Source organism: Oreochromis niloticus, linkage group LG15 (assembly GCF_001858045.2).
Source record: "Oreochromis niloticus isolate F11D_XX linkage group LG15, O_niloticus_UMD_NMBU, whole genome shotgun sequence".
In the NCBI taxonomy this organism is placed as follows: Eukaryota; Metazoa; Chordata; class Actinopteri; order Cichliformes; family Cichlidae; genus Oreochromis; species Oreochromis niloticus.
Genome location: NC_031980.2, coordinates 9,552,502 through 9,579,677, shown reverse-complemented (window position 1 = coordinate 9,579,677; position 27,176 = coordinate 9,552,502). Strand labels below are relative to the sequence as shown.

Genomic DNA, 27,176 nt, shown 5'->3' with positions numbered 1-27,176 from the left:
TCCAAGTGACTTCTTCAGTATTTGTGGGATATCAGTCATTATGCAAATGTACTGTTTATGAGGTTGGGTAAACCTGCAGTCACCTGAGACTGAAGAAGTCATAAGGCCAGACATTCTCCTTCAGAATTTTCTGCTAGAGAGCACAATTCATGGTTCCATCAATTACGACAAGTTGTCCAGATCCTGAAGCAGCAAAAACCTTCACACTACCACCACCATGTTTGTCTTTTGGTATGATGTTCTTTTTATGCTTTCAATGTGGTTCCCAAACATGTATAAATTGTTTTGTACCCAGTCCCAGGCTGATGATGTCAATGACTTCGATTTTCATTCTTTATTTTCTTTAGATTGTGGCATGATGTGTTTCTTTTTTATATCTTTTAGCCTAATTCATTTTGTCAGGTTCACTTAAACATGTTTAGTGATTTGGCGGTAATTGGGTTAGTGAAACTGAACTCAGTGTTCCAGAGCAAGTGGTTAATCACAGTTAATTCCACAGTTAATTTAAAGAGGGAACTACTTTTTCACATAGAGCCATATAAGTTTAGATAGATTTTTTTCCCTTAATAAATGAAATCATCATTTAAAAACTCCATTTTGTTTGGTTATGTTTGTCTAATTTAAATTTAAAAACATATGTAACGATCTGAAACACGTAAATGTGGAAAATATGCAGAAAAGTAAGAAATCGGAAAGGAGGCAAATACTTTTTCATAGCACTGTATGCTTGCAGTTGACATGGCTGGTGGTGACGTCAGATTCCTGACTTTCTACGTTGCCGTGACACTCGTCGCTGCCATGTAGCCCCGCCCCTCCTACCGTCAACAACTGGATTCCAGCTATGTGTATTTTCGTGAACTAGCACTGCTAACCTGCTTGTGATGATTCGCTGCCTTCGTAGAAAAAAACCTAACTAAACCTTTATTTTCGTTCGTTTGAAAAAAAAAAACACCCTCTCTGTCGACAGCTCGTGCCGATGTTCGGCCAATGCAAGCTAAAGGGCCGACGAGAGCGGAGACATCGACGTGCATACCGTCCTCTAGCCATCTCTGATTCCAGCTAACACAGCTACCACCTTACCGGGGGAGATAACGCTAGCTGGCTGGCTGACAGCTGGCTGGGTTAGCTGCGTGCCTTTCACTGTAGGAGAGCTGAGATTTTTTTCGCTGAAACAATGACTCGTCTCTGACATTGGTGAGTATATCTGCAGACACTGCGTAGTAATATCATGTAATTGCCTTGTCGTTTGCCTCGGCGTTGCTTTGCGAGCTAGCTTGTTTGTAGCAGCCGCTGCACAGAGCCACGCCTGGCCCATTTAAGTTGATGCCTGCGGCTGGTGACATTACAATATACTTTTGTAGTATGAGTCAGATGTCTTAGAGTGATTGGCTTTGTAGTACTTGAAGTAATTCGCTGTTTTTTGGTCTACAGCGAGGACTGAGGCCCATTTGGTTGTAACATTGGAGTTAATCGGAGCCCATAACTAGCAAGGTGGATCTTTGCTGACTCTCCGGTGGTGCCATAGAAGATAAGCGAGGAAGTCAAAAGTCAGCTTGCCGATGCCCGCTGATTGTGATCCCGCAGAGTTGCCAATATGATGCCGGTAAGTGCACATCTAGCGTATCATTTAGCATTTAGGGGACTTCATGAACATGTAAGAGTGGTGCTTTTCCTAAATATGTAATTATAAAAACAGAAATATGGTTCACTAACCGCCCATACACACACAAGTTTCAAGTTCTAACTGACTGATATGAGTTTGTTTGCTTTTCCCACTGCTGCTTAGATAATCTAAAGGCAGATCAGCTCCTAGTCATAAAAGTCTTTTCTTTTTTAAATGATCTACTATGGCTTTTATGATTTCACAGCAGTTTTTTCGTGAGAATAAAAGAGTGACGCAAACCTTATAAAGGATCCTAAATTATAAACACAATGTGATCAGTTTTTCATTTCTATCAGAATGTGACCCCTCTTATCAAGTGTTAGCAGGTAGATTTATAACGCTGTGCGTCTCAGTAGGGCAGGTTAGATTAGTATGATTGACTATCTCTGTGATAATCGTACTGTAATTCATTCGTGTTACAAAAAATGCTTTTACACAATGGATGATGTATTTAAAGCTGTGGGTATAGTAGGTGTGTTAAGCCAAGAACTATTTTCATTCTATTAGTTTTTTTGTGTGTGTGTGTTTGTTTTTTGTTTTTTTACCTTGGTGTTATTGTTCAAGACGCTCTGTGTTACAAGGAAAAGAATACCTGACTGGCAACCCTATTGGAGTAGTGCATTGTTGGGATCTCTTTTGTTATCTTTAGTGCTGAGAAGGCAGCGACTGTGGAATCGGGAGCGGAACATAAACTCATGCAAGGGATAAATTTACAGTCAGTTCAGTGAGATCTCATCTTTTTTTTTTTTTTTAAAAAGAGAGGTGATTCACTCTTGGTATTATGTCTTTCCAAGCGACTATTGGTTTGAAGTTGGCTGTAAATTTGTATAGTTCTTGATCACCATTCCAGAGACGCTTGTACATTTCCAGAAGTACCAAGTATCACAGAAGCAAGTCCATATTTGCGGCAGTTCTCAGATTCAGTTACTACCATTGCCTCGGTGGACAGCTGTACCCTGTGGCACCAACAGGCTATCAGAGTCAGAGAGCCAGTCGAGCAGAGAGGCAGCGAGCCGCTTGGTTCTCGCGTGAATCCAGCAGCCAATGAGACGTTAGCAGATCTAGGTCTGTGTGGCTGCGTCGACTAATGCTCTGTTGTTAAGGGGAACTTTTGAGTCGAGTAGATTGTCAAGTGGCATTAATCTCAGGCGGTGGAACCGGGCAGAGCCTGACTTACAGGAAAAAGCAAACAATGCATATTATTGCTGCATTCACATTTTTGTAGATATACTTGTTTGAAATAATAAAACAATTATCATTAAAAACTAAAAATATCAAGTTTATTGGGTATGACTAAATCAAATTTGATTTACATGTTCCCTCTGCTTGGGACTGATAGATCTATTTTATTAATTTTAAAAAATACACGTTAAAAATGACTCTAAGTAAAAGGAAAATAATAATAATACTATTAGTATGCATTATCACAGTTTCAAATAAAATTTAACAGTGAAGGCGTTTGCACTTCGTAAGTATTAGACATGTAAGAGCCGTCTACATAAGTCTGTAAAAGCAAAGCCAGATAAAATTTGTTAAACCAACATGAAACATTGGGTGAGTGCTGAAGACCAACTAAAGGAACGTTTTTTTTGTTTTGTTTTTTTAAATATCTTGATAATGTTGTAGTCTGCAGGCATCATGGTTACTCAGATGTTTCAGTTTGTTTCACATCATTTGTCTCGTCTTTCCTCCGTACGGTTGATGAGTGGTTTTTGGCAAGTTTGGGCAGCATGAGATGGACTATTAGTCCAGAATGTCAGAGACAACTTTGACAGCCTCCTTGAGTTTAGCTGTGATTAAGCTGTGAGTTTGTGTCTGACCAGATTACCATACAGACTCATGACCAATACTTATCATAGTGTGTTGTTTACCACACATTTGGGCTTCTGCTGGGTTACAGTTACTTGTGTTTTTGGTTACAGCTGGAGTATGTAAGTAGTATTGTATTCCAGTGTCTTACATTTATGACATTTAAGGATGATTTGAATGGTTCAAGTTTATGGACAAAACAGTAATGTGCTTAAATGTTTTTCCATCCACTCAGGGCCCATCTTTAGGAATAAATAAGTAACTGGATTTGTGTGCTGGAGATCGGGGCACTAATTGATGCCTTTTCCCTCTTAGAAGTTAAATGATCTCCAGATGGTGCCCACTGTAGCATAATGCATTGACTCCTTTGAGTCATGCACAGCCCAGTATAAGCATAATCTCTTTCTTGGCTCTGCATGATGGTGTTGACCTGCCTGCCAGTCACAGCTGTGGCCAAACTATTCTCATTAGCAGGGAGTTGTTGGTGCTGCAGCCACAGGCACATCCCAGGGACACTTTTCCAGTAAAATTACTTCCCATCACCCTCCTCCATCCATACCCACCACCCTGTGACACTCTCTTGTTCCCTTGCTCTCTCTCCTTCTTTCGCTGGCTGTTTGTTTCACACTAGCTCTCTCTCTCTTCCCTCCTCCCTGCTCGAACTGCACATGCAGCTTGTGTTTTTTTCCTCTCAAGTCTCCTCTGCAGCACTTTTCTAATGCACGCATCACTGTCGGGTTTAGAGGTCTGCTCGGGATGGCATAACATCTAAGTCTCGTGCCCGCAAAAGCGGCAGTGCCACGATGAAGAGATTTGTGACTATAGTGTTACGTGGCCTCGTTAGCCTTTCCAAGGAGAACCCCATCTGGGCAAAGGAACATCACCGGCCACCAAAGAGGGAGATCAAGAGGAAACGGAGGGCGGCCAAGAGAGCCAAGAGTATGGGCAGACGCAACTTAGTGAGGGTGGTTCGTATCCCCAGTGATCACTCAGCTGGATCAGAGTTTGTTTTGTTTTGGATATATCTAGTAGTTTCTAGATTTCTGTGTAGTTTAGTCTGCAGCTGCTGTGATTAGTTTAAATTTTCACCTCATCTTGTCTGATTGATTAATTATGTGTTTTTAATCATTGAAGGCTTGTTGTGGTATGCTGCCAAGGATATTCAGAATGCAGGCCTGTGTTGCTGTCATTTAAAAAAAAAGAAAAAGAAAAACTGCAGATTTTGATGGATTTTATATTATTTTTCTCCTTTTAGTTTAATCTGTAAGGGATATTAGAAGCAGTTGTATAACAAATACAAATAAGAATGCCTTAGTCTTCTTTATATTCAAGCTGTTGTTCTCTCTAGTAGCCTCAATATTTTTTTGGTTTTTACTGTATTGTGTTGTATGTCATTATGCAGCTTGTAGCACCCCCTGCCATACTTTCAGAAAATATTTTCTTTCTTTCTGCAATCCATCCATCTTAACCACTTACTCATTTGACGTTTCATTCAGATCTTTCAGATTTAATTTTTTTTCCCCCAGTAACGCTGTTGCACATGCAGTCCCAAAAAGGTCATCCATTAGCTCATATTAACACTGTAAGAAACAGCGCAGAGCCACAAAGGGATTTCCTGGTGTCTCAGCATTAGTTCTATGTTTTTACCATCCTTGTCTGAAAATGCAGGTTGTTGATTCTCATAGTCACTGAGTGAAGTCACGGAGGATCCCTGGGACAAGAGATCATATCGTTTAATTTTGGCTGCTGCAGAAAATGTCAATGAATCATGCAGTTGCATCATTACAAAGGATGAGTCACTTTGTCTTGGAGAAACTCCTGGAGTAATTATCTGTAGGTAGGCTTGGTGACTAAAGCTAGATTATATATGACAATAGTGCTTGCTGGCAATTATTGTGACACTGAAAATGCACCCTGAAGCCATGTGTACGCAAAGTATGTACATGGAACATTTCATCTTATACATTATTTGTATTTCAGCAAAGTCAAAGCCAGTCAGCAAAATCAGTGTTGAAAAATTTATGATCTCTTCACTTTTCTGGTGATGTATTAGTTGTTTCACTTTAGAGTTTCTGGAGGGTTTTTTTCTTTCTCTACCTCTTTTTGACATTGGGGGCTTTAAATTGGCATTCTGAACCATATTGCACGTAAATGAAAAGGCTTTTTGTCTAGAAGTCAGCAGGAGGATAACAGCGTTTATATAACGTCATTCAGAACATAAACACTGAACATGTTAGATGGCCCCTTAACTGACAAGAAGAGATGGCTGCAGAATAAGGATGGAAATGTAAAAGCTCAACTTGCAGGGGCGAAAGAAAAAACCGAGCGAGTGGCAAAAAATGTGTCGGAAATGAAAGAGAGGCGAATAGAGGTCCTCAGTGCATTATGGGAGGTCCCCCGTCAACCTAGACCTCTAGCAATATAATTAAAATGTGGTTTAGTGCAACCTGAGCCAACCCCAGCCGTAATCCTTTTAGTTTTTTTAAAATCAAGAATGAAAGATTAAAAAGGTCTGTTAAAAAAATAAATAAAGTGAGAGGTGGTTCAACAGTAAATGAGTCTGATAACTGAAGACTCTGCCTCCCAATCTACTCTTGGAAACTCTAGGAGTTACAACTAAACCATAGTGTAGGTTTTTCCTTTTTTTTTTTTTCTTTAGGCTTAGGCTGTCCCTGTTTTGGTGTTTTTTAAAGCAGCAAAACATGTATAAAAATTGCCGAAGTGGGATGGCTTGGAAGCAAACACTTTTCTTCTTTGTTTACTGAGAAAGAGCTGAAATTGAGTCTAGCATGCACCAAGTGATCCTTTCAAACACGTTTACGTCATTTTGAGCATCCCTGCAAAACATTCTTTGTTACAGAAGGTTTTTTTCGGGCTGTTTTTGTTCGCTAAACTCCTCTCAGTGCCGCTTTTCTGTTGCGTGCCACAGAAGGCGAGGGGCGAGTGAGGCCTGTCACATGAAACAGGAAGGCACTCCTCAACACTCGAGAGTGCTTTGTCCCACAGGAAACAATGGAAATCTGCCTGCCGCTTCAGGAGGGGAAAAAAACCCATATTGTGGTGATGTGCAATAGCGATGAATATAGAGGAGATTGCAATAATCAGTGCAGACATGTGTCACCTCCCGCAGGGCAAAAACAAGTCTGTTGGTTTAAACAAGGTATATAAATGTTTTTGTCAAGTAAAATATTCAAACGTTTTGCACCTCTTATGCTGCTGTTAGTTTTATTCTACATAGATATTGAATAATCTTATTATAGGATCCAAAACCTGCTTGCCTAGAAACATTTTGTCAATTTATGGAAGAAAAAAAAATGTCGCTCATAGTTAGCAACCTAAATTCATAGATTAACATGCCCTACAAATGTATTTAACCCGGTGATTCAGTACTTTGCAGTGACCGAATCATCTTAGAAATGATTTAACATCTTAGACGATCTAGATTTTGGGATTTATTTATTTATGCATTGGCTGCCTTCCATGCCCTTATCCTTGAGGGGTAGCACTGAGTGTTTGTGTGACTGTGACCATGGCTTTTTTTTTTCTGAATAAATGGGTTGTCTGTTGATTTGCATGCGGGAAAAATAACTAAATCTTAACTACAAGAAAGTCCAAAGGGGGTGATCATATACCTGTGAATGGGCTATGATTTAGGTAGACTGTGTGAAGCCAGATCGGATAAAAAAAACATCACTGCCCAAGATGTATTTTCTTATTATTTTCATGTTTTCATGTAGTAATAAAGCATAAAGTAAAGTAATATGACATGTCTTTTTTTTTTTTTTTAAACAAGCAACAACAACATTCAGTTTACGGTTTATGTTGGTAAATCTGTGTAAGCGTGAAACTTAAATGACTAGTTGAATACTCAACTGCTGAGTTACTCAGTTTCATTCTTAATAGCTTAGTCAAAAGGTGACATGGACATTGCAGACATTGTGATGTCTGATTAATGCAGAGAACTTGAAGCAGCTTGAAGTTTACTCATAGCTCATTATAAAGCGTAAAGATGATAAATCGGCTACGTTTTGTTTCGCATTCATTCTTATCAGATTTAGTTTTTTTTTAACCAGTCCTTAAGAGTTAAGAGTTTGGACTATCATTTAGATCATACACCCGTCAAGTCGATGTGATTTAACTGCTGGTTGTTCAAAAACTGGTGGAAGCTGAGAGCCGACACAGGCGTGTGAAGGCATGTATTGATATGTTTTACCTTTCAGCTCATACTTTATGTGTTCAGTGCTATGTCAGACACTAATCATAGTAAACAGAAATTTGGCAGGCACAGACACGAGTCCGATGCTAGCTCGAACTCACAGTCTGGGCTGGTCAACAGGGAAATGTAGTGTCAGCAGAGCAGGCTTTGTAGCAATAGAGAGGGTAAAGATTCATCCTTAAACACACCATTGTTTTTATTGTAATCTGTGTCATTCATATTCCACTGTTGAGCACTTGAATTCAGTTTTCCCCTCACTGTCTTCCTTCTCCTTTCAGATGATATTGACGGTGTACCTCAGCGACGGTGAGCAGGCCGTGACTGAGGTGCCCATCACCCCTGAAACAACGTGCCGCGATGTCGTCGAGTTCTGTAAAGAGCCCGGCGAGAGCGGCTGCCATCTGGCCGAGGTGTGGAGAGGCAACGGTAAGACCCGTTTGAAGCTTTCTCACGGACCCGCTGAAGTGCTTAATATTCAGAACAGGGAGCGCTGCCTTTCTTATAGGAAGCAGCATCCAGTTCGCTGCCACGTTAAAGAGAAGGAACAGCGGGTGTCTCTTGTAAATGCCTGAAGGTGAAGTAATCTGAAACCCCATTATTGCTGAGCCAGACACTTCATTTGCATGCACAAGAATTTCATTTTCTCAAACAGTAGCCTTTAGCTGTCTTTATTAATGTAAAAACAAGCACTTTTTAAAAAAAATGAGGTGCTGAATAGGGCCGTACATGCTTACCTGAATGGAATAAAATTGTTCACATAGCAAATTTTAATATGAGAAAAGGGTTATGTGCCAGTGTACTTCACGCCCCTGTCACAACAGATTCCACTCGGTCCCATCACCATCGCTGTGCTGACACACCCAGTGTTATCAGCGGTTTTTAAAGGCCTACTGCTCAGTTGAAAACAGCATTCCAGTAAAACGCTTTATTGACCCCACGTTATGCAGTCATGTGAGGCCTGACAATGCAACTGGCTGCCCCAAAACCCTCCTAAAACCTCTCAGTCTCTGTCTCTACCTACTGTCTCTGTCTCAATCTTTTTCAGTTCTGCATACACATTGTGCTGTAAATATTCATCTCTATCAGTGGACTCCTCCTCAGGGTATCATCATTTTAATTCTGAGATTGTCTGTATGGCCAAGATGTAAACAGAATTAGCATAAAGTGAATTATTCACACATAATCCCTGCAAATGTATGGCAGGTGGCATCACACTCAGAGACAAGCAGTTTGATGCCTTGCATGTTTAAGAAGCCCAACTAAAAATGAGGAGTCTGGGAGAAAGAAAATCTTTGAAGTAGGAGAGACTAGAAAGTTTTTTTTGTTTTTTAAATTTTTTTTAAATTTGTGCTTCAAGAAATAATTTCACAACTTGGAAAAAATGCTTTTTCTTTTCTGAATTTAAAAGTGTGTTAATGTGTAAAGTAATACTTAGTATTGGGAAAGTGGGAAACAGCATACATATCCAAGAAATTATTTACCACATACCCTGCCAGTAAAATATCCAGTGAGCAGCAGTTGTCTGGATGAAAGTGCCTTGTTGATGCCAGAGTTCAAAGCAGAATGGCCAGACTGCTTTGAGCTGATAGGAAGGCAACAATAACACAAGTAAACACTTGTTATAAACAAGGTCTCGATGTTAATCCAATAGAGCCCCATTGGGCTGGGCTTGAATGGGAGATCTATATGATGGACATGCAGCCGACAAATCTGCAGGAACTGTGTGATGCAGTCATGCCAATATGGAGCAAAAACTGTGAGGCATGTTTCCCGCACCTTGTTGAATCTGAGCCATGAACATTTAAGGCAGCTCTGAAGACAAAAGAGGGTCCAACCCAGTACTATCAGAGTGTAACTAATGAAGTGCCGACTGACTGTAATAACAAGTTAATCACTGAGCTTTAGAGTTAAGTGTTTTTTGTTCATTTAAGAACCAGGCTAGCTGAAAATAAGTGTACCTATTGTAAATGACTGAACCTGGTCGACCTTTACTTAACTTTTCAGAGCGAGCAATCCCCTTTGAGCACATGATGTATGAACACATGCAGAAGTGGGGACCTCGGAAGCAAGAAGTGAAATTCTTCCTCCGGCACGAAGATTCACCAACTGAGAGCAGCGATCAAGGTGTGTGCTGTCTGCTGCTTTCTCTGCTCTGTGTGCTTGTTTTTTCACGCAGAAGCCTGAACAGTAGAGGGTGGAGTCGATAGCTGTCGGGAAATTCTTGGCATCTGTTCTGCCTTCCTTGTAATGAAGACTGGTGTCACTTGGTGTTTTTTTTTCTTTCTGTTTTCTTCTGCCACGTCTAGTCTAGCCAAGCCATTTGCAGACTTTACACATCAAAAAAGCCCACATTTCTCTCTGTTTTTGTTTTCTCCTTTTTTGGAGCTTTGTAAATATTAGTTTAGCCTTTCTTAAAATAGGTTAAGTGTCGTTATGTTCTTAAAAGCTTTGTAGAATTAAAAAAAACAGCTTTAAAAAAAGCTGGTTTGCCAGCTATCCCACACACATTAATCACATAAACAGCTATGTGTAACATCCACTCTTAAGTATTATCAGCCTGAGTCTGTAATGTTGGTGGTCTTCCTGATCATGTTTACATTGGCCATAAACTATAAAATAAAAGCTTAGGTCATTCTTTCTTGTTTTTTTTTTTAATTAAAGAAAAGAGGGCAGCTTTCTGTTCTCTGCTGTGAATTTTTATACACTTATTAAAAGTACGAGGTAGGTGGCTTTAGTTAGAAGTGCTTGTCCCAGTTCTTAAAGCTCCCTGTCATGTGCAATCATACCAGTAAAATTTTAGACCATTTCAGACAATGGTGACTGTCTCTGAATCTTCACTTGCGTGCAGTACGCTCATCTTTGCACTCCTGAGTGTCCTACTAGTATACTGCATTTCTGTCTTGGGTTTTTATTTTATTTTTTTATGGTGACTGCTTCATTTTTTTCCCCCCTTTTTTGCAGGGAGTCAGCAGTCTCAGGAGCAAATGAGTCGCAGAAGTGGAAATACTGGAGAAAAGCACAATGAGAATGGGGTGAGAATTAATGGTGAAATATCTATCTCTGTGTAGTATTCTTTAACACTTGACCTATAGTTCACAGTACAAGATAGAAGTATAAAACACACTAGAAATGAAACGGGAGTATACGTGTCTATGTTTTGGAGGTTTTGGTCATCCTTCACCATAATAGTAAAAAGTTTAACTCCAAAATCAGAGGATCGTCTCTGCTCTGGTGTATTTTCCACACACTGTTGGCTTTTCCTGTCAGGTGTACCCATTGATGTACTCTTTGGCTTAAGGACGTGTGTACTAAGAGATATGAATGACTCCGATAAGAGCAGCCTCTGGGAACAGCATTCTCTCTCTGACCATCTGTCCCAGATTTCTCAACAAGAAAGTGTTGCGGTCAAGAAATTGTAACTAATTCAACCTTAAGGGTTGAAGGACGAATCTAGCACAGCAGGAGATGGAGGGAGTGTGGTTTTTTGTTTGTTTGTTTTTTTTCTTTTTTCAAGAGCATAAGAGCACCCAGAAGCTATCCTCTGTATATTCTCCTAGAAAATCTGCAACTTTGTTTTTGTTGAGAAGATCTGAACAGATTTGTCATCCATAGACTACATGTACATAGCACATTGTACTTAGAAATAAATTCTACAGTGAAATATCATTTCTCAGATTTAATTTGAGGTTTTTTGTCAGTATTAAAAGACCCGTGTGAGACAGAACCAGTATTCAAGTATTTAAAAGTAACTCGACACTGGGTGACTAAATGTTTCCTGCATGTTGTTTTATGCACAAAAGGCCTGCTTTCTTTTCTTAGATGTATTCCCAGTTAGACCTAGATGGGTTTGAATGGATGTCAGTATGTGTAAAGAAGCAGATAAATCAAAGTGATTTGATTAGCCAGAATTAATGGTGAATTAATTACAGTCAAGAATGCTCCAGGATGGAGTAATATCATGACCAGAAGCTGAGAGAATTCGTCTTAAGATAGAAACGCTGTGTGTGCCTTAAATAATAGTAAGGCCGGTTACAGTTTGCAAAAAAGCATTAAAAAAAGCTTCTTTGAAAATGATGGATAGAAGAAAGTGGAGAGGAAAGGAATAGCTCGAGCTCTGAAGCATCACGTCATCTGTCAAACATGGCGGTTTTGCTTCTGTTGTGATGAGGCTGCTAATGAAAGTGGCATGATGGCGTTTATTGATGATTTCCCTGCTGATAGAGGGAACAGGGCGAACGCAGATGTGTACCAAAGCTTTCAGATGATCTCTTTGGACAAAATTTAAATATTCAGCAGGTAAATTAAAATCTTAAAACAGCCAAAACATCTGAGTAATGAAGGACCTTTCATGGTCACCAGGTGAAGGGGGTGTTTGAGGATGGTTGCAGATATTACTTTTAAAACTTTGAGCACTCTGTGTTTAAAAGGCGTGTATTTCCTCCACAGCTCCTTGTATAACAAATAAACCTAAACTTGGCGCTTTAATCTTCTGTGCTTTATTTTATTTCATGAGTAATGTGCTTAATGGGAGAGCCTCAGAAAGGAACAGTGTAATACTTTAGAGTGTAGATATAGAAGTTGGCTATTGATCGGCACCAAATGACACACTCTGTATCATTAGTGTCACTACTGACCTAAAGAGACACTGACAGGCTCCTCCCATTCAAAGTACTGAGACTAACTTGTGTCCAAGTTTCTTCTTAATATCTGATTTAGAGGATTATATTAGTCGGCCCGCTGGATGATATAATGGTTGCTAAGAGGATCAGTGCTTTAGATATTCCACTTGCTGCTGCCCAAACCCCAGAGGCTTTCAGTCAGCCCAGCAGAGCTGATCATCATCATCTTAAAGAACAGTGATCCCTGTAGGGAATACTACGATTACAATTCTTTTTTTTTATACCACCGTTTTAGCTGCCATAAATGATAATGACAGCTCATTGGCACTACCCTAAAACTTAGTTGAATTAGTCAAGACTAGTAAAATTACTAATAATTTCAGTGATTTTATTTTTTTCTCCCAGGCAACAATATCAAACTGCCTGTGACGCCGGTTTCTCAGTTGCTGCTTTTCCTTTGAAATCTTTTATAATTAATAGCTTAGAATTTGTAGGTTGTAGCTCAGGAGGCAGAGTGGGTCTGAGAGAGAGAGCCTTATCCCCGGATGGTGTCCAGTTGCTGTTGGTTGTTAAACATGTTGTTCTTATTTTATTAACAGACTAGTATTTCTGGGATCGACTAGCAAGGACAGCAATGTTTAAACGTCCAGGCAACTAGTCACACACATCCTCAGGAATTACTCCAGTGTTACCCTGATACGACTTTACATTTGCAAGTCCATTTGCCCACAATTACAGTCCTTGTGGGCAAATGTATACAATTTGCAGATGGGTTTGCAGAAGAGCGTCCCTCATTAGTGTGCACTTGGCTGCTTTCGTCCTCTCTTCCTGCTGTCTGCTCAGTTGGGTGTTTCTTTCTCTTTGCCACATGAGAGAGTCGATTTCTCCCTCAGAGGAACTGTCACTGATGCAGTGTTGCTTGAGTGCATTTGAGCATGGCCGTGTTCATGTGCCAGTGGCTTCCCCCACTCTGCCCATCTCTATCTCGATTGAGTCATCACGCTGCCCTTCCTGACTTTATGAGGCTTTCTAGACATCCTTATATCTAAAAGTCTTAACAAATGCCAAGGAGTAAAAGATTGTCTATGTTGGTGCACTACTGTTGCATTCTTTGAATAAAGTAAAAGTTGAATTTACTCCCAGCAAGACGCATGTTTTTTTCAGGTCTCCTCTAACCAAACAGAGCAGTAGTTACAGGTATTGTTGTTGGTATTATTGTCCTCCCCACTACTTTAAATATGTGTTGGATCCAGCATCCATGCACTTGACACACGATATGCCTCTTACTAAGCTCTACTCGAGCCAGTATTCTACATTTTTCAGTCTGTTGTTGAAGGAAAAAAGGCACCATGACATTTCCTGCATCGTCTCCTCCCTCTCAGTGCTCTTTCCAAAAGCAAAGGCTGGGAGCATTTCAATATCGCTTGTAGTTTGGTGGAGCGTGTTCACTCAGTATTCTGTTTAAAGGTAGTCGTCAGTGTTTTGAATCTAGAAATTCAAACCTAGGAGGGAAAAGCCAGCCTGCCTTTATTCTGTGAACTCTTGAAGAACACATGAGTGCCAAAATGTGAACTTCATGAAAACTCTTCTTGGAGGTGAAACCTTTTTTTTTTCTTCTTCTTCTTCTTCTTTTTCTCTCATTTAAATTTCTGTTTAGGCTCTCCGTAACTAGTCGACAGTTTGCTGCATGGGTCTGTGTCTCGGGTTTGGCTGCAGTAGCGTTTGGTTGTGCAGGGCTCTCTTTTACTTATCTTTGCAGCTGTAACACTTGGTTGAATAGTGAGCTATGATTTGTTACTTTTATAATAAAAAAAATACTTAACACACCACATTGCTCTTTTGCATCTTATGTGACGGTTGGCGATTATTTGAGAGTGACAAACACTGACAACAAACATGAGCAATAAGAAAGCAACACAAACACGCAAGTGAATTAGACTTCAGCTCATTCGATTGTGCTATGCATGTAAAATGTACTAGACAGACACATGCTGATCAGTCAATAAAAATGATCAATAGTACCGGCTTGTGTCGCCGCTCATTACAAAGCTCTGGGCTGACAGCTGACTCAAAGTTTCAAGAAGGTTACGTGGGGTACGTGAGGCATTGTGGTCTCTAATCTTTTCGGGGTTTTTGGCGCATTGTAAGGATCTGCACTGACGCTGATTGGATTTTACTTTTCCCCCTCGGTACACTTCATTTTCTTTTAAACTTTGTAAAGCAATGAAGTAGCAAAGAATGAAGTTGTTTGTTTGTCTGCCAAACAATTCATTGTGCAGCGATGCCACAGTGACGTCAGTTACCGAGGTCTGTTTAACAATGAACATGATCAGTGTATTAATATAACAGCAAAATAAGAGCGTGTGCACATTTACAGTCCACCCAGTCATCAAAGAGAAAAGCTCTCCAGTGTTACTAGCCATCAACAACAGGTTATTTTATGTTTGGGAACACAGCTTCCTCTAGCTAAAACTCTAGAACTCTATGTTCTGGACAATCAGAGCTAAATGTAATAAACTGATTCATGTTTTTGTTTTGCTGTAACAAAACCGACTTCTGGTAATTTTGTGTGCTTGAATAACGCAGCAGCCTCGTGTCTGGTCACAGTTCCACTCTTATACTTCAGTAATGCCTTCATACGATACGAAGCTTATGCTTTGTGTATAAACACCAAATGACATGTTGCCCCTCAGAGGCTCGGGCCTACTGCCCACTAACTGATTCTCCATCATAATTAAGGTTCCATAATGATGCTGTTTTGGAGAAAGAGTCCCCAGCTCTCAGTACTGTGCAGTCTACTGCAGTTTGACCCTCTGGCTACTGAATCCAGACATCTTTTAAAATCATTTCTGCAAATGGCTTTTTTTTTTTTTCTTCGTAACCTATTTCTTTGTGCTTTGTTTTCCAGCTTCTTTTTCTTATATAATATTTTTGGCTTATGTAATGTTGCAGGCCCATATTATTCTGCATTTATTGACTTGACCTTTGTGTTATCATATCAAAGGCGAGCATAATATAATGTAATTTTGAGTCTGAATCAGTCACCTTTTAGTACAGAAATTATAAAGACATAATAAACCATATTTTTTGTCAAATTAGCCTTTTTTTCCTGATTAAATGTGTGAGTTTTTATAAGGAAAAACACCTTCATTAAACTCATTATTAATCATCAGTCTCAGTGGTTCAACATCAAGAGTAGTTGGCAAGATTTCAGTGTATTGACCAGTTCCTGTGTTGGTGTGTAGGTGGGCAGCCAGCGTGTGGAGCTCACGCTGTCGGAGCTGCAGGAGATGGCCACACGGCAGCAGCAGCAAATCGAGGCTCAGCAGCAGATGCTCGTTGCAAAGGTATCAGCAGCTTCATTCTCTTACCACGAATCCTTCCTCCAAATACAGTCATGGTCTTTTATGCAAAGTTTGTTTTATGCTAACAAAATGTGTTAATTGGAAGCACAAGTGTGTCCATATTTGTCATCTTTTTGCAGTTCATATTATGTGTTTGTTTCTGTAAAACTGTGTTTAAAATAAGTTGGTAAATGTTCTTATGCTGGGATGTGTTACTGAAAAATTGTTGCAGAAACTTAACTGAGTAACATAGCAGACCTGACAAATCATAGCCTTGGCCAGGGTTTGGCCTGATGGTGTGTCATTTAGTCCGATGCCGCAGACACAGACTGGGCATTAGTTCAATCAAGTTGAGGACACAAAGCAGCCTTGGACCGCTCTGTCGGAGAGAAAGTGGAATGTTGTTGCACTCGTCTCATCCAAAGAGTCTGTCGTGACCTGAAATGGGGGCAAACCATTATGTAACGAATGAGATTGGATGCAGTGTTAGTCACGGTGCCAGGATTGTCCAGTCGGTCAGAAATGATACTCAAGTCTTTACAGGAATTAGCGCTATTCTTTAACCAGCTGCAGCTCCACATCATCAGGATTTTATCTGGAGTTGTGAAAAGCATCCTTGTGAATAATTATCAATAAAGACCTGCTTGACTTTCAGACAAGCAGGTCAAGTGCTTAGCTGAAAGTCCGTAGGGTGGAGTTAAGTTATTAGCTAATGCAAGAAAGCTTGGATAGTAAGCTGTAACCATACATTATATGGGTGCATCACACAGAGGCAGCTAGCTAGGCCTATAATTAACCACAATGCGAGCCATATAATGTTGTGACATTGTCATTAAAAAGATACCAGTACAACAAACACAAGTTAAGAGGCCCAGGTCAGTGACCCGAGGTAACATGCAGCAGACTAATAAGGACTACAGCTGTTTATGTCGCTACCTGTTTGTGAGGTGTTGGTAATTTGGGGCATTTATTTTATAGTCCAGCTATTTGACAAATTACAGTACTGTGCAAGTCTTGAGTCACCCATTATTTCTTAATATTTATAGTTATAAAGTGGTCTTGCACAATAGTGTTCTAAACTTTCTGAAGGGCTTTCAGTGTTTTCAGTCCATTCTTGTACCTGACCATTTTCACAATATTTGTTTTGTTTGAACCACTTAACACCAACTTGTGAATCATTCAAACATAAAAAGCCACCTAATTCAAGGGATGAGCCAGGGTTGTGTCTACACATAACAGACAACTTAGAAAAGAACCAATTTTAAATTGTATCTTTAGGCACTTGGTTACTAACAGCCTACAAAAACAAATTTGCTCCAGTTTGTTTAGGTAAATCCATCAAAAATGCCAAATATTACACAATTTGACAGTGATAAAAAAGCACTTTTGCACAAACATGATTCCCAAAGAACTATTAGAAGAAATTTTTATATATCCTGTTCAGTGTCCAGTGTGCTTTCTTTGAAGAAACTGGACAAGTGGAGGACAAAGGAAGTGGCAGGCCTAAAACACGATCTACATGCAGATGAACAGTACTGCATCAAGTCATGCTTGATGGGGAAAAGAATCCAGCAAAGACCTGGCACAAGACCCGAGAAGCAACTGGATCCTCAGTTTATCCATCATGATTCACTGAAGCCTCATCAGACATGGTCTTAGTTCACAGTACTTTCAGTCCACAGTGCTGTGCTTGGTGGCTGTCAAGAAGCCACTCTTAAAGGAGGAAAAGAGGAATTGCCAAATTACAAAAAAAAAAACAGGACTGGAAATGAGTGGCAACAGGTCTTATGGAGTGATGAATCCAAATTTTAATTTGTCATTATTTCATTTAATTTTCCATGGATTGGTCTCCCAGGACCTCAACATTATTGAACAGTGTGGGATCATCTTGACAGAACAGAACAAAAGGCAGCCAACATCCAACGAAGAGCTTTTAATGTTCTTCAACAAGCCTGGAGAACTATTTCTAAGGATTATTTTTAAAAATTGGCTAATCAATGCCAAGTATCTGCGTCTGCATCTATGGATACATCATGCTAATGAACAAAGCACTATAGAGTCACTTTATACTCCAAAAGCAGTGTGCTTCTAAATATACTGCTAAAAATCAAGGCTTCAGAAAAGGACCTCACAAACCAATGGGTAAAGACGCAGTGGCTACCCTCCTACAGTCTATTATCAGGATTTCTCCTTCAATGGAGGAGGAGGAGCCGAACGTCGCACAAACGGCCTACCTTGTCACTCTGTGACTTTTCATTGCACTAACTCACTCTGACCACCGTGCTTGTGGTATGCTGATCAGTCATGCAAAATAAAGCCCGCTGTAGACTCGCTGATAGAAGGACTATTTATTGCCTTTGTTGTGGTGTCTGAAAAGTAGGCCCACTTGAAGCCCTGCAGTCATTTGGAAACCTGGCCCTGTCATTTCCTATTTTAGGACTTTAACTGGAGCAATTCTCAGTTGGGCGGAGATGAAGTCATCTGACCCTTTCTTCAGCCTTCAGACCGTCTTGACACGGCACAGAAATTCATTTAATGTACTGAGTAGAATGATTTAGCCTAGTTTTAGATTTCCTTTAAGCTTCGGGTGGTGCCCTGCTGATTTTTAGATTCATGTGTTGGGTTTTTATGTTTTAACCTATAAAGATATACAAATTGTACAGTTTAAAACCACCGTTTTATGAAGGTTTCCCCTGTGAATCAATCACTCTTTGCTTTGCTTTCCAAAGGAGCAACGTCTGCGTTACCTGAAGCAGCAGGAGCGACGTCAGCAGCAAAGCGTTTCAGAGAGCGAGAAGCTGCAGAGGCTGAAGGAACGTGTAGAGAGCCAGGAGGCCAAGCTCAAGAAGATTCGCGCAATGAGAGGCCAGGTGGACTACAGCAAGGTCATCAATGGCAACCTGTGTACGTATACTTAAAATATGTGCATAACTTTACCACCACTGTTTAGAGACGGTTATATTTGAGTATCAGATGGGTAACTATTTCACAGAAAGGTTGTCTGCGCTCGGCTCGAGCTATTTCACAGTCTATCAGACACTGAAAGAAGATTTATATCTCATATCAGTGCATAGTTTATATTCAGAACTCTTGAGTTTGGGTGAATAAAAGTTCTGAAACATCTTAGTCTTGAGGATCTTTTCGTTTCTTTAATAAAAGAATAGCATTTGATTTTTGATGAATGGTTTGGAATATTTTTTCCCCCAAAACAAAGAAGCTGTCTGTTGGTGCTGTGCTGATCCTTTTTTTTTTTTTTTCCCCTCCTAAATGCAGCGGCTGAGATCGAGCAGGTTAGCAGCCTGTTCCAGGAGAAGCAGGCGGAGTTGCAGGCAGCTGTGCTGAGGGTGGAGCAGCTTAGCCTGCAGCTAGAGGACCTGCGGAGAGGAAAGCTGAATGGCATACAGACGTCCCTGGGTGGCCAAGTAACCGGTGCTGCAGCGCTGGAGCTCCGCAAACTGTACCAGGAGCTTCAGGTAATGCAGAGTTGAAATTAGCTCATCATGTCGTGCATACTCTTACAAGTTCCCCTTGTTTACAGTGATAGCAGATTATCTTGGTCCAGTCTTTCTATGCATTTGTTTATGTCTTCGCTCATCATTATCAGATTCGAAACAAGTTGAATCAGGAGCAAAACAGCAAGCTGCAGCAACAGAAGGAGCTTCTGAACAAGCGCAATATGGAAGTGACGCTTATGGACAAGCGCATCAGCGAGCTGAGGGAGCGTCTCTACAAGAAAAAAGCTGAGGCACGTCAAAAAGAGAACCTCCCTGTAAGACTAGGAGCCCTTAACATCTCCTGTTTACATATTTTTGGGGGTGGGAAACTTCTGAAAGAAGTTTTTTTTTTTTTTTTTTTCCCTCTGTAATACATCAGCTTATACACTGTGATTTTTTTTATTATAAAATAAAACATTTAAATGCAAGTTTTAAAGTTTTTATAGATACTCAGAAAAGTTTTCATTTGTCTTCTTAGAGGAGCCATAAAGCCCTTGGAGTAGTGAAAGTTTTATACAGTTTTCGCTTTTCAACTCTTTTGACATCTCAAACATTTCTCATTCTCTTTTATTATAGCTCAATCGAGCCAATGGGCCTCCATCTCCCCAGCCAGCTCCCGGCACTCTGGGTCGTGTTGCTGCTGTCGGGCCGTATATCCAGGTTCCCGTACCGGCTCGACAGGAAGGGGGCTACACCATACCACCAGATCCACTGAAACCTCAGACTCTGGGTGTTAATAACCAAGCCAACCATGGCCGCACTAAATCAGGTTTGTTTAAACCCAAAGATTTTATACATGGAGATTATCTATTTTTTTTATTTTTTTTACAAAATGCAGAAATATTTAAAAAACACTGACAAGTTTAGTACATGTAGTCTGAGAGTGCAGGTTCTATAGAACAGCGGTCCCCAGCCCAGGGTTTTTAGCATTATTTTTTTTTTATTCTTTTTATTGTCAACTTGGTTTCCCTGGGTTTTTTCCCGTGTGTTATGAATAAATCTTCTCTTTTGGTACCGGTACTGGTTTTATTTTGTTGTATTTATCCACAACACCTTAAAGGCCGGTCTGTGAAAATATTGTCGGACATAAACCGGTCCGTGGCATAAAAAAGGTTGGGGACCGCTGTTGTAGAGCCAGCTGGTCAACGAAGGCATGAATGTCTGAAAGTGAGATCACTGATTTCAGACTTTGGACAGTATCAGAAACCTCCAATCATCCAGGGTTCTGTTCAGATAGATCATAAATCCAGCATTTCCAGCTACACATTGAACACTTTCTGCATGCTGCTGAAGTTCTTTCCTCTGCCTGAACTGATTCCTTCCTACCTGACATCTCAGTTGATTCTCCACCTGGGCTTGATTTCTGTGATTGCTTTTCTTTCCTCCCTTCCTCTCTAACCTCACTCTTCTCCTGTGTTGTGTAACCTGTATTTCCCTTCCTTGTCTCTCCGTCTCTCTTTCATGTCTATCCTGTCTTGTCTTTGTGATGTCTGTCTCACTGGGTGTGGGGGTTGGGTGGGGGATGACTCTTCTTGGGGCAGACGGTGTGCGAAAGCCTCCCGGCCCTTGGAAAGTGTCTGATTTAGACATCGTTGTGGACCCGGTTCCCCCGTCCCTTCCAGAATCCCACCCGGGCCCTGGAGCCTCCACTGGCTCTGACGGCACGTCCCGTGAGTGCACAGCGCTGCATAAGCAAAAGGATGGCACCTTCAGAACCTTGTCTTGATTGTAGCACAGGATCCACAGCATGCCCCAGATTTCTTTTTTCTCCCTCCATATTACAGCAATGTAATCCATCATGCAATTTTGATTCCATCTAATCGAGTTTCTTATCACGTGAACTAATTGAGTATTTAAGAACTCTCCCCAGTCACACCATGAGCCACCTACACTCTAATCACTCACTGCTGTGATGGGTAAATTGCTCCAACTGTCTCAGGCTGAATCCATAAATCACTGACTGGTCATTAAGATTCCTCCGTGGATTTGCCAGTGACTTGAAAGTACCGGGGTGCTGTGTAAAAGCATAATCTGCACGAAGTTGGTGCTGTTGATTGTAGCTGATATCATGCCTCAAATGACTGATGGCAAAGCGCTGCTGGTCCTGTGTGTTCTCATACACTTCTGAGAAGGTTCGCTGAGTTGAGTGCCTCGTAAGTTTAAACATGTAAAGCAGTCCATAATATCGTGGCTTTGTTCTAACTTCACCTCATTCCCAGGCCTGCGGCCACCTTAACCTTCACGCCAAACTCTCACAACAGCTAAGCTGTGAGAATCACTTTTAGCTGTCGAGCGCTTTACATGCACGAGGAATTTAACCTGTGCATGTTAAAATATCATAGGATTCACTCTTTAAGTGTCACTCCTGATAATCTGTGAAGAACCAGACCCAGATTTTTCCCTTTTAGACTCTGGATAGTGTTGGCTTATTGTTACTGTTTAGACTTTTTTTTTTTTCATTGTAAAACATTTTGGTTTGTTATAGCAGGAAAAGCACAGCTGTGATTTATAACATTAAAACTAGTGCATTTGTTTTAGGTGTGCCAGTTCAATGGCTTATCGTTATGCATGTATACACACTCTTGTGGATTACAATCACAGCTGATGGAATGATTTTTGACAAAGTTTCTTCTACCTGTTCTTTCCTACTACAACAAGTCAAAATCTCTGGTCTACTAATATATGATAGCACTTATTTACATCTTTAACACATCACTCACCAGCATTATTGCTGTGTGACAGATCGTGACAGTTATTATAATTTCTGTGTGTGCAGCACTTATTTCTGTTTTTTGTCATCTTTTTCTTTCCTTTCACGCTGTCCTTTCTGTTTGAAATTACTATTTTTTTATTTTTTTATTTTTTATTTTAGATATTTTCTTTTTAGTTTCACATTTTATGCAGTTATTATTATCTGTTATTAGACAAATCATCTTAACTTTCATTTTAGTTACCAATAATAGTTACTAAGTTAAACACTACGTGACTAAAATCAGCAACATACTAATATGCATAAATTCCTTCCTCTATCTAATGTGAAGGCTTGGGATTTTCATCCTATTGATCAGCGACACCTCTTGAAACATTTAGTTTGATGCAGTTTGTACTTATAAAAGAAATAAAGAAAATCTCCTTTCTGATGTGTGAGAGTGGGGGAGCTCATGGGAAAGATCTTCTCCTTGGACCGATGTCTATTTGTTATCAGTGATGGACGTAAATGAAACATAAAGCGAGCTCTTGGTTTCTTTATTGTGTCTGGTTAATAGGATGGGCATCTAAAAAATAAAAAATCCTGACCTCTCCAGTTGATACCGGTTGTTTTATGTGTTTACAACATTATATTTACTAGTAGTCTTGAAATGTCATCACTAATATTCCACACAGTGCACTTAGTCATAAGAAAAAGCTGCCGTTTAAGACGGCACAAGTCACTGTGTGATCTTTTCTTTCTTTTGCTCTCCACTAACTGTGTCCTGTTTATGCCATAGCTAATGAAACTGGTTGGCCTACTCTAGGCAAGCCCAGTGCAACTCTAAAACCTCCTGAGAGAAGAGACTTAGGGACTGATACCCAGGGCAAAAGTGCTCCCTCAGGCTCCCCCGGTGCTCCAAGTGCAGAAAAGGTACGTCCTCCTAAACTCCTTTCATTGAAAGGAAATGGAACCGAAAATGGAGAGCATTTGTCTTTAAAATAAAAAACAGTTTTTGAAACATGTTAGCTTCAGTTATAAGGCGCAACCTTTACTTTGAAAGCAAATGTTCTCTGCTTTTCATCTGCATTGCACTTTATTGAGTTTCTATACAGCTTGGAGAGCAAAATGGCTAATGTTTGAGACGAGTCGGCGTGTTTCATGCAAATTATGGGTAACCACGGCAACCTCCTAGGCCTGTATGATACCAGTTGCACATATGGAAAATTGGCTGCTGAAGATGGATTTTTATTCAGTGGGAAGGAGTGAATCTTTCATTTTTTCTGCATATAACAGCTGTTTTAATGATAAATGCCTGTATGCTTCTTCACAGGTGCTAGACTCCAAAATGGCTGTGTCCTCCCCAGCCATCAACAAGCCGCAGCCACCACCATACGGATCCCACCTCACCTCCGCAAACTCAGCCAGCTCTTTGGAGCGCCGTAAAGATGCACCTCCCCCACCTCGCCCACTCCCAAACCCACCAGCTCCCGCTTGGCCCCGCGTGCCCCCCGCCACAGGCTCGTCCTCCCAGCAGATCCAGCAGCGTATTTCAGTGCCACCGAGCCCCACCTTCCAGCCTAATGCGCCGCTCTTTCCTTCTGGAATGAGTGAACGACTGGATCCTCCGCCAGCTGTGGCAGTGCGTCCCTTCATCCCAGACAGAGGATCACGGCCTCAATCTCCCCGAAAGGGCCCACCAACCGTGAACTCGAGCTCCATCTATCACATGTACCTCCAGCAGTCGGCGCCAAAGAGCCAGCCACTAAAGCCTGCTATTAAAGCAGGTAAGAGCTGAGATTTTGGGACAGTTTTCTATTAATCTTTTGCCCAGAAACTGAGAATATTTAGTTAGTTGCAGTCCGAAATGTGATGATATACTTATATCATATAAATCCGCAATTCTTTTAATTTTTCAAGTGTGAAAAATAAAAGGAATTTTAGGGGCGACGCAAGCTCTGAGGACGTATGATAGACAGTTTTAACTTTGGCATTTCAGACTGCCAACTCTTGGGTTATTATAAACAAAATGAAAAAGTGAATTAATAATGAAAGTAATGATGGCATCAATGCCCTCAACCTTAACGCTACCATGTCTGCTCTCTCTTAGTATACGGGAAGCCTGTTCTCCCCTCCAGCTCGACGCCTCCCTCACCTCTGCCTTTTGGTCAGTCAGGAGGGGCCTTCCCATTGCTCCAAGGCCAACCCAGTGGTGAGGACACATTAGACGGAGAATATGACGATCATGAGAGCTTCCAGCACCTCGAGCCGTCAGCACCTCCTCCCAGTGTGGAGAACATACCACGGCCACTCAGCCCAACCAAGCTGACGCCAATGGTACATTCCCCGCTGCGCTACCAAAGCGACGCTGACCTCGAAGTGCTCCGTAAAAAGCTGGCCAACGCTCCGAGACCGCTGAAGAAGCGCAGCTCCATCACAGAACCAGAGGGTCCCAGCGGACCCAACATCCAGAAACTGCTCTACCAGAGATTCAACACTCTTGCAGGAGGCATAGAGGGAAATGGAGTTGGTGGATCTGGAGGTGGGAGTGGTGCAGGTAATGGAACACCATTTTATCAACCAAGTAATCCTCCTGGATACCTGGGAGGTGACCCTCTGGCTGATACAGACAATGGGAATCTCCTCTCAGAAACTGCGCTCGCGCCAACACCAGGTGAAGAGGAGCCGGGCTCTGACGCTCCCCCTGCCACTACTGATGCTAATGACAACGAGCCAGTGGCCTCACCAAAAGAAGGACACATGCATCCCGCTGAAGCCGAGGGATCGGAGGACAACAGCAACAACAACGTGGGAGGCTCCGAAGCGGCGCTGCCCAGCCCTGTGCCGGAGGTCACTACTCCAGAGGAGAGTGGCACAGGGGTCTCACAACCACTGGTGAGAGACACACATACACAGACTTTTATTCAAAGAAATAAAAGTGCTTCAAAGGCTCATCCCTCCTCTCTATTATTACAGGAGAAGCGAACAAACCTAAAAAAACCAAACTCTGACCGCATTGGTCATGGCTTCAGAGTGAAGTTTAACCCTCTGGCTCTCCTGCTGGACGCCTCGTTGGAGGGAGAATTTGACCTGGTCCAGAGGATCATCTATGAGGTGTGTTCTGATTCTATTTATAGACTTAAATTTGTTTTATATGTGAATGTAGTTTAAGCACTCATCTTTTTTTGTCCCGGTCCTTTCTCTTTCCAGGTGGAGAATCCCAGCACTCCCAACGACGAGGGCATCACACCTCTGCACAACGCAGTGTGCGCAGGACATCACCATATAGTCAAGTTCCTGCTGGATTTTGGAGTGAACGTCAATGCTGCTGACAGTGATGGATGGTGAGTCCTCATAAGGAAAACAAGATGAAAACTGGGTGATGACACAGAATTTGAAGGTTTACGTGACCTGTTGTATCCATCTTTCCTGTTTGTGTGTGCTTCAACAGGACTCCTCTTCACTGTGCAGCCTCCTGCAACAGTGTTCATCTCTGTAAGTTGTTGGTCGAGTCAGGTGCCGCCATCTTTGCTAGCACCATTAGCGATGTGGAGACTGCTGCGGATAAATGCGAGGAAATGGAAGAGGGCTACCTCCAGTGTTCCCAGTTTCTATACGGTGAGAAACATCACACCAACTGGTGTGTACAAATTCCAAAAGACTTCCAGTCCTTTGAGTCCAATCGCTGAGGCTGTAATAAAAATAATGTAGCAAATGTAAGATTATACTTAAATATCCTGAACTGTAAATTATACTAACTGTTTGTTTGGATTCTCTTACATGCAGGTGTTCAGGAGAAACTGGGCGTAATGAACAAGGGAACGGTGTACGCTCTGTGGAATTATGAAGCCCAAAATCCGGACGAGCTGTCGTTCAGTGAGGGGGACGCCATCACCATCCTGCGACGACAAGACGACAGCGAAACGGAGTGGTGGTGGGCACGACTTGAGGACAATGAGGGCTATGTTCCCCGCAACCTGCTGGGGGTAATCGTCACTCCTCCCACCCCCATTTCAATTTTTTTTTTCAATCAAATTTCAGCTTTGTTATCCAAATTTAAGTTTGTTTAACTTGACAAAAATTAAAATTTACCCTCGAGCTGATTGACTCTTTGACTTTTCAGTTAGATGCCACTTACATGTACCATTGCAAAACAAGAATTCATCAAAGATTTCAGTGACTAAATATGTAATAATAAATAATTTCTCCTGTTGTTTTCTTTGCAGCTCTATCCTAGAATCAAACCGCGTCAGCGCTCCCTGGCATAGTGTCTCACTCCACTGACCTGTGGCTAACAGCTGGACTACTGACACGACCAAGAGCAGAGAACAACAAAAGAGCCTGGTGCTCTCTCTTCTCCCTGTGGCCATAACCTCCCCCCTGAGCCTTGTGCTTCTCACAAAAATCCTTTTTTCTTTTCTTTCTTTCTTTCTTTCCTTCTCTGAAGCAGTGGGCACAAAACTCGTGACACATATGCTTACATCTGCACACACAAACACAATGAAACACAAGCACTCCGATGTTTATTGAATGACTCCATCCCGCCCCGCCCCCGCCCACAGCCCTACCCCACCCCACCTTTCTTCAGCCTGTCGCTCTGATATTGTCCCGACTTGGATTTGATCCCAGTTCAGTGCCAGCTCTGTAACTGACATCAATTTGAAGAATCAAACACTAATCCTTGTCTCAGTATTTCTTGCAGTGTTCACACTTGTTTAGCCATCTCCCTACTGAGGTCTGTGGTGGCAATGGTTTACATGACACTATATTGATAACTGGAAGTTCATCTTTAAGATTGGGAGAAGTTGCTGATTTTTTTTTTTCCATTTTATTTTATTTTATTTGTCAATGTAATGTAATTAGAGTTATTGGACATGAAGTATTTTTTTAAGGCTAATTTGATCCCTGTGACTAAAACACTAATGCAGAAAATATGTACTTTAATGAAGGCCTAACCACCAAAGATAAAAATGCAACAACTTTAAATCTATTACTCCCTGTGATCTTGCAGAATTGTTGAGGAGTGAGATAATCAATTGATTTGCTGCTATCAGAAAGGATTATTAGTTCCCAGACGCTAGAGTCCTTTGAGACGATGCTGTAAATCCTGAGTATTTTTGTCAGACAGGCCAGTCAAATTCCAGTGTATTCAAGAAAAGATGAATATAGATTTGAGAGTTCGCACATTGCCATGAATTGCATTTCACAAACATGGTTGCAAGATGTGATTTCTTTATTTATTTTTCTTCCGTTAGTGTCATCTGTTCAGAATGTGGATGCAGGATTGTTGCGGATGTGTGGCGAGAACATTAATAAATTATAAGTGAGCCTTTGAACAATAA

At 41.2% G+C, this 27,176-nt stretch overlaps 1 protein-coding gene across 4 annotated transcripts; it reads left to right on the top strand.

Moving 5' to 3' along the window:
• Positions 1 to 780: 780 nt before the first annotated feature.
• ppp1r13bb (protein phosphatase 1, regulatory subunit 13Bb) lies at positions 781 to 27,176 on the top strand. Of its 4 annotated transcripts, XM_013274212.3 has the most exons (20): positions 781 to 1,194; positions 1,432 to 1,603; positions 7,967 to 8,114; positions 9,693 to 9,812; positions 10,650 to 10,720; positions 15,553 to 15,654; positions 18,381 to 18,555; positions 18,925 to 19,124; positions 19,256 to 19,420; positions 19,722 to 19,914; positions 20,687 to 20,815; positions 22,634 to 22,767; positions 23,168 to 23,621; positions 23,945 to 24,391; positions 24,485 to 24,729; positions 24,811 to 24,948; positions 25,045 to 25,178; positions 25,286 to 25,452; positions 25,621 to 25,820; positions 26,061 to 27,176. In XM_013274212.3, exons 2-20 carry the CDS (start codon positions 1,595 to 1,597, stop codon positions 26,100 to 26,102), a joined length of 3,273 nt encoding a protein of 1,090 aa, XP_013129666.1. In that variant the 5' UTR covers positions 781 to 1,194; positions 1,432 to 1,594; the 3' UTR covers positions 26,103 to 27,176. The 4 variants fall into 4 exon arrangements, with proteins under 4 accessions (XP_013129666.1, XP_013129665.1, XP_013129664.1 ...); XM_013274211.3 differs by having other exon boundaries at positions 19,256 to 19,396; positions 23,945 to 24,729; XM_013274210.3 differs by having other exon boundaries at positions 23,945 to 24,729.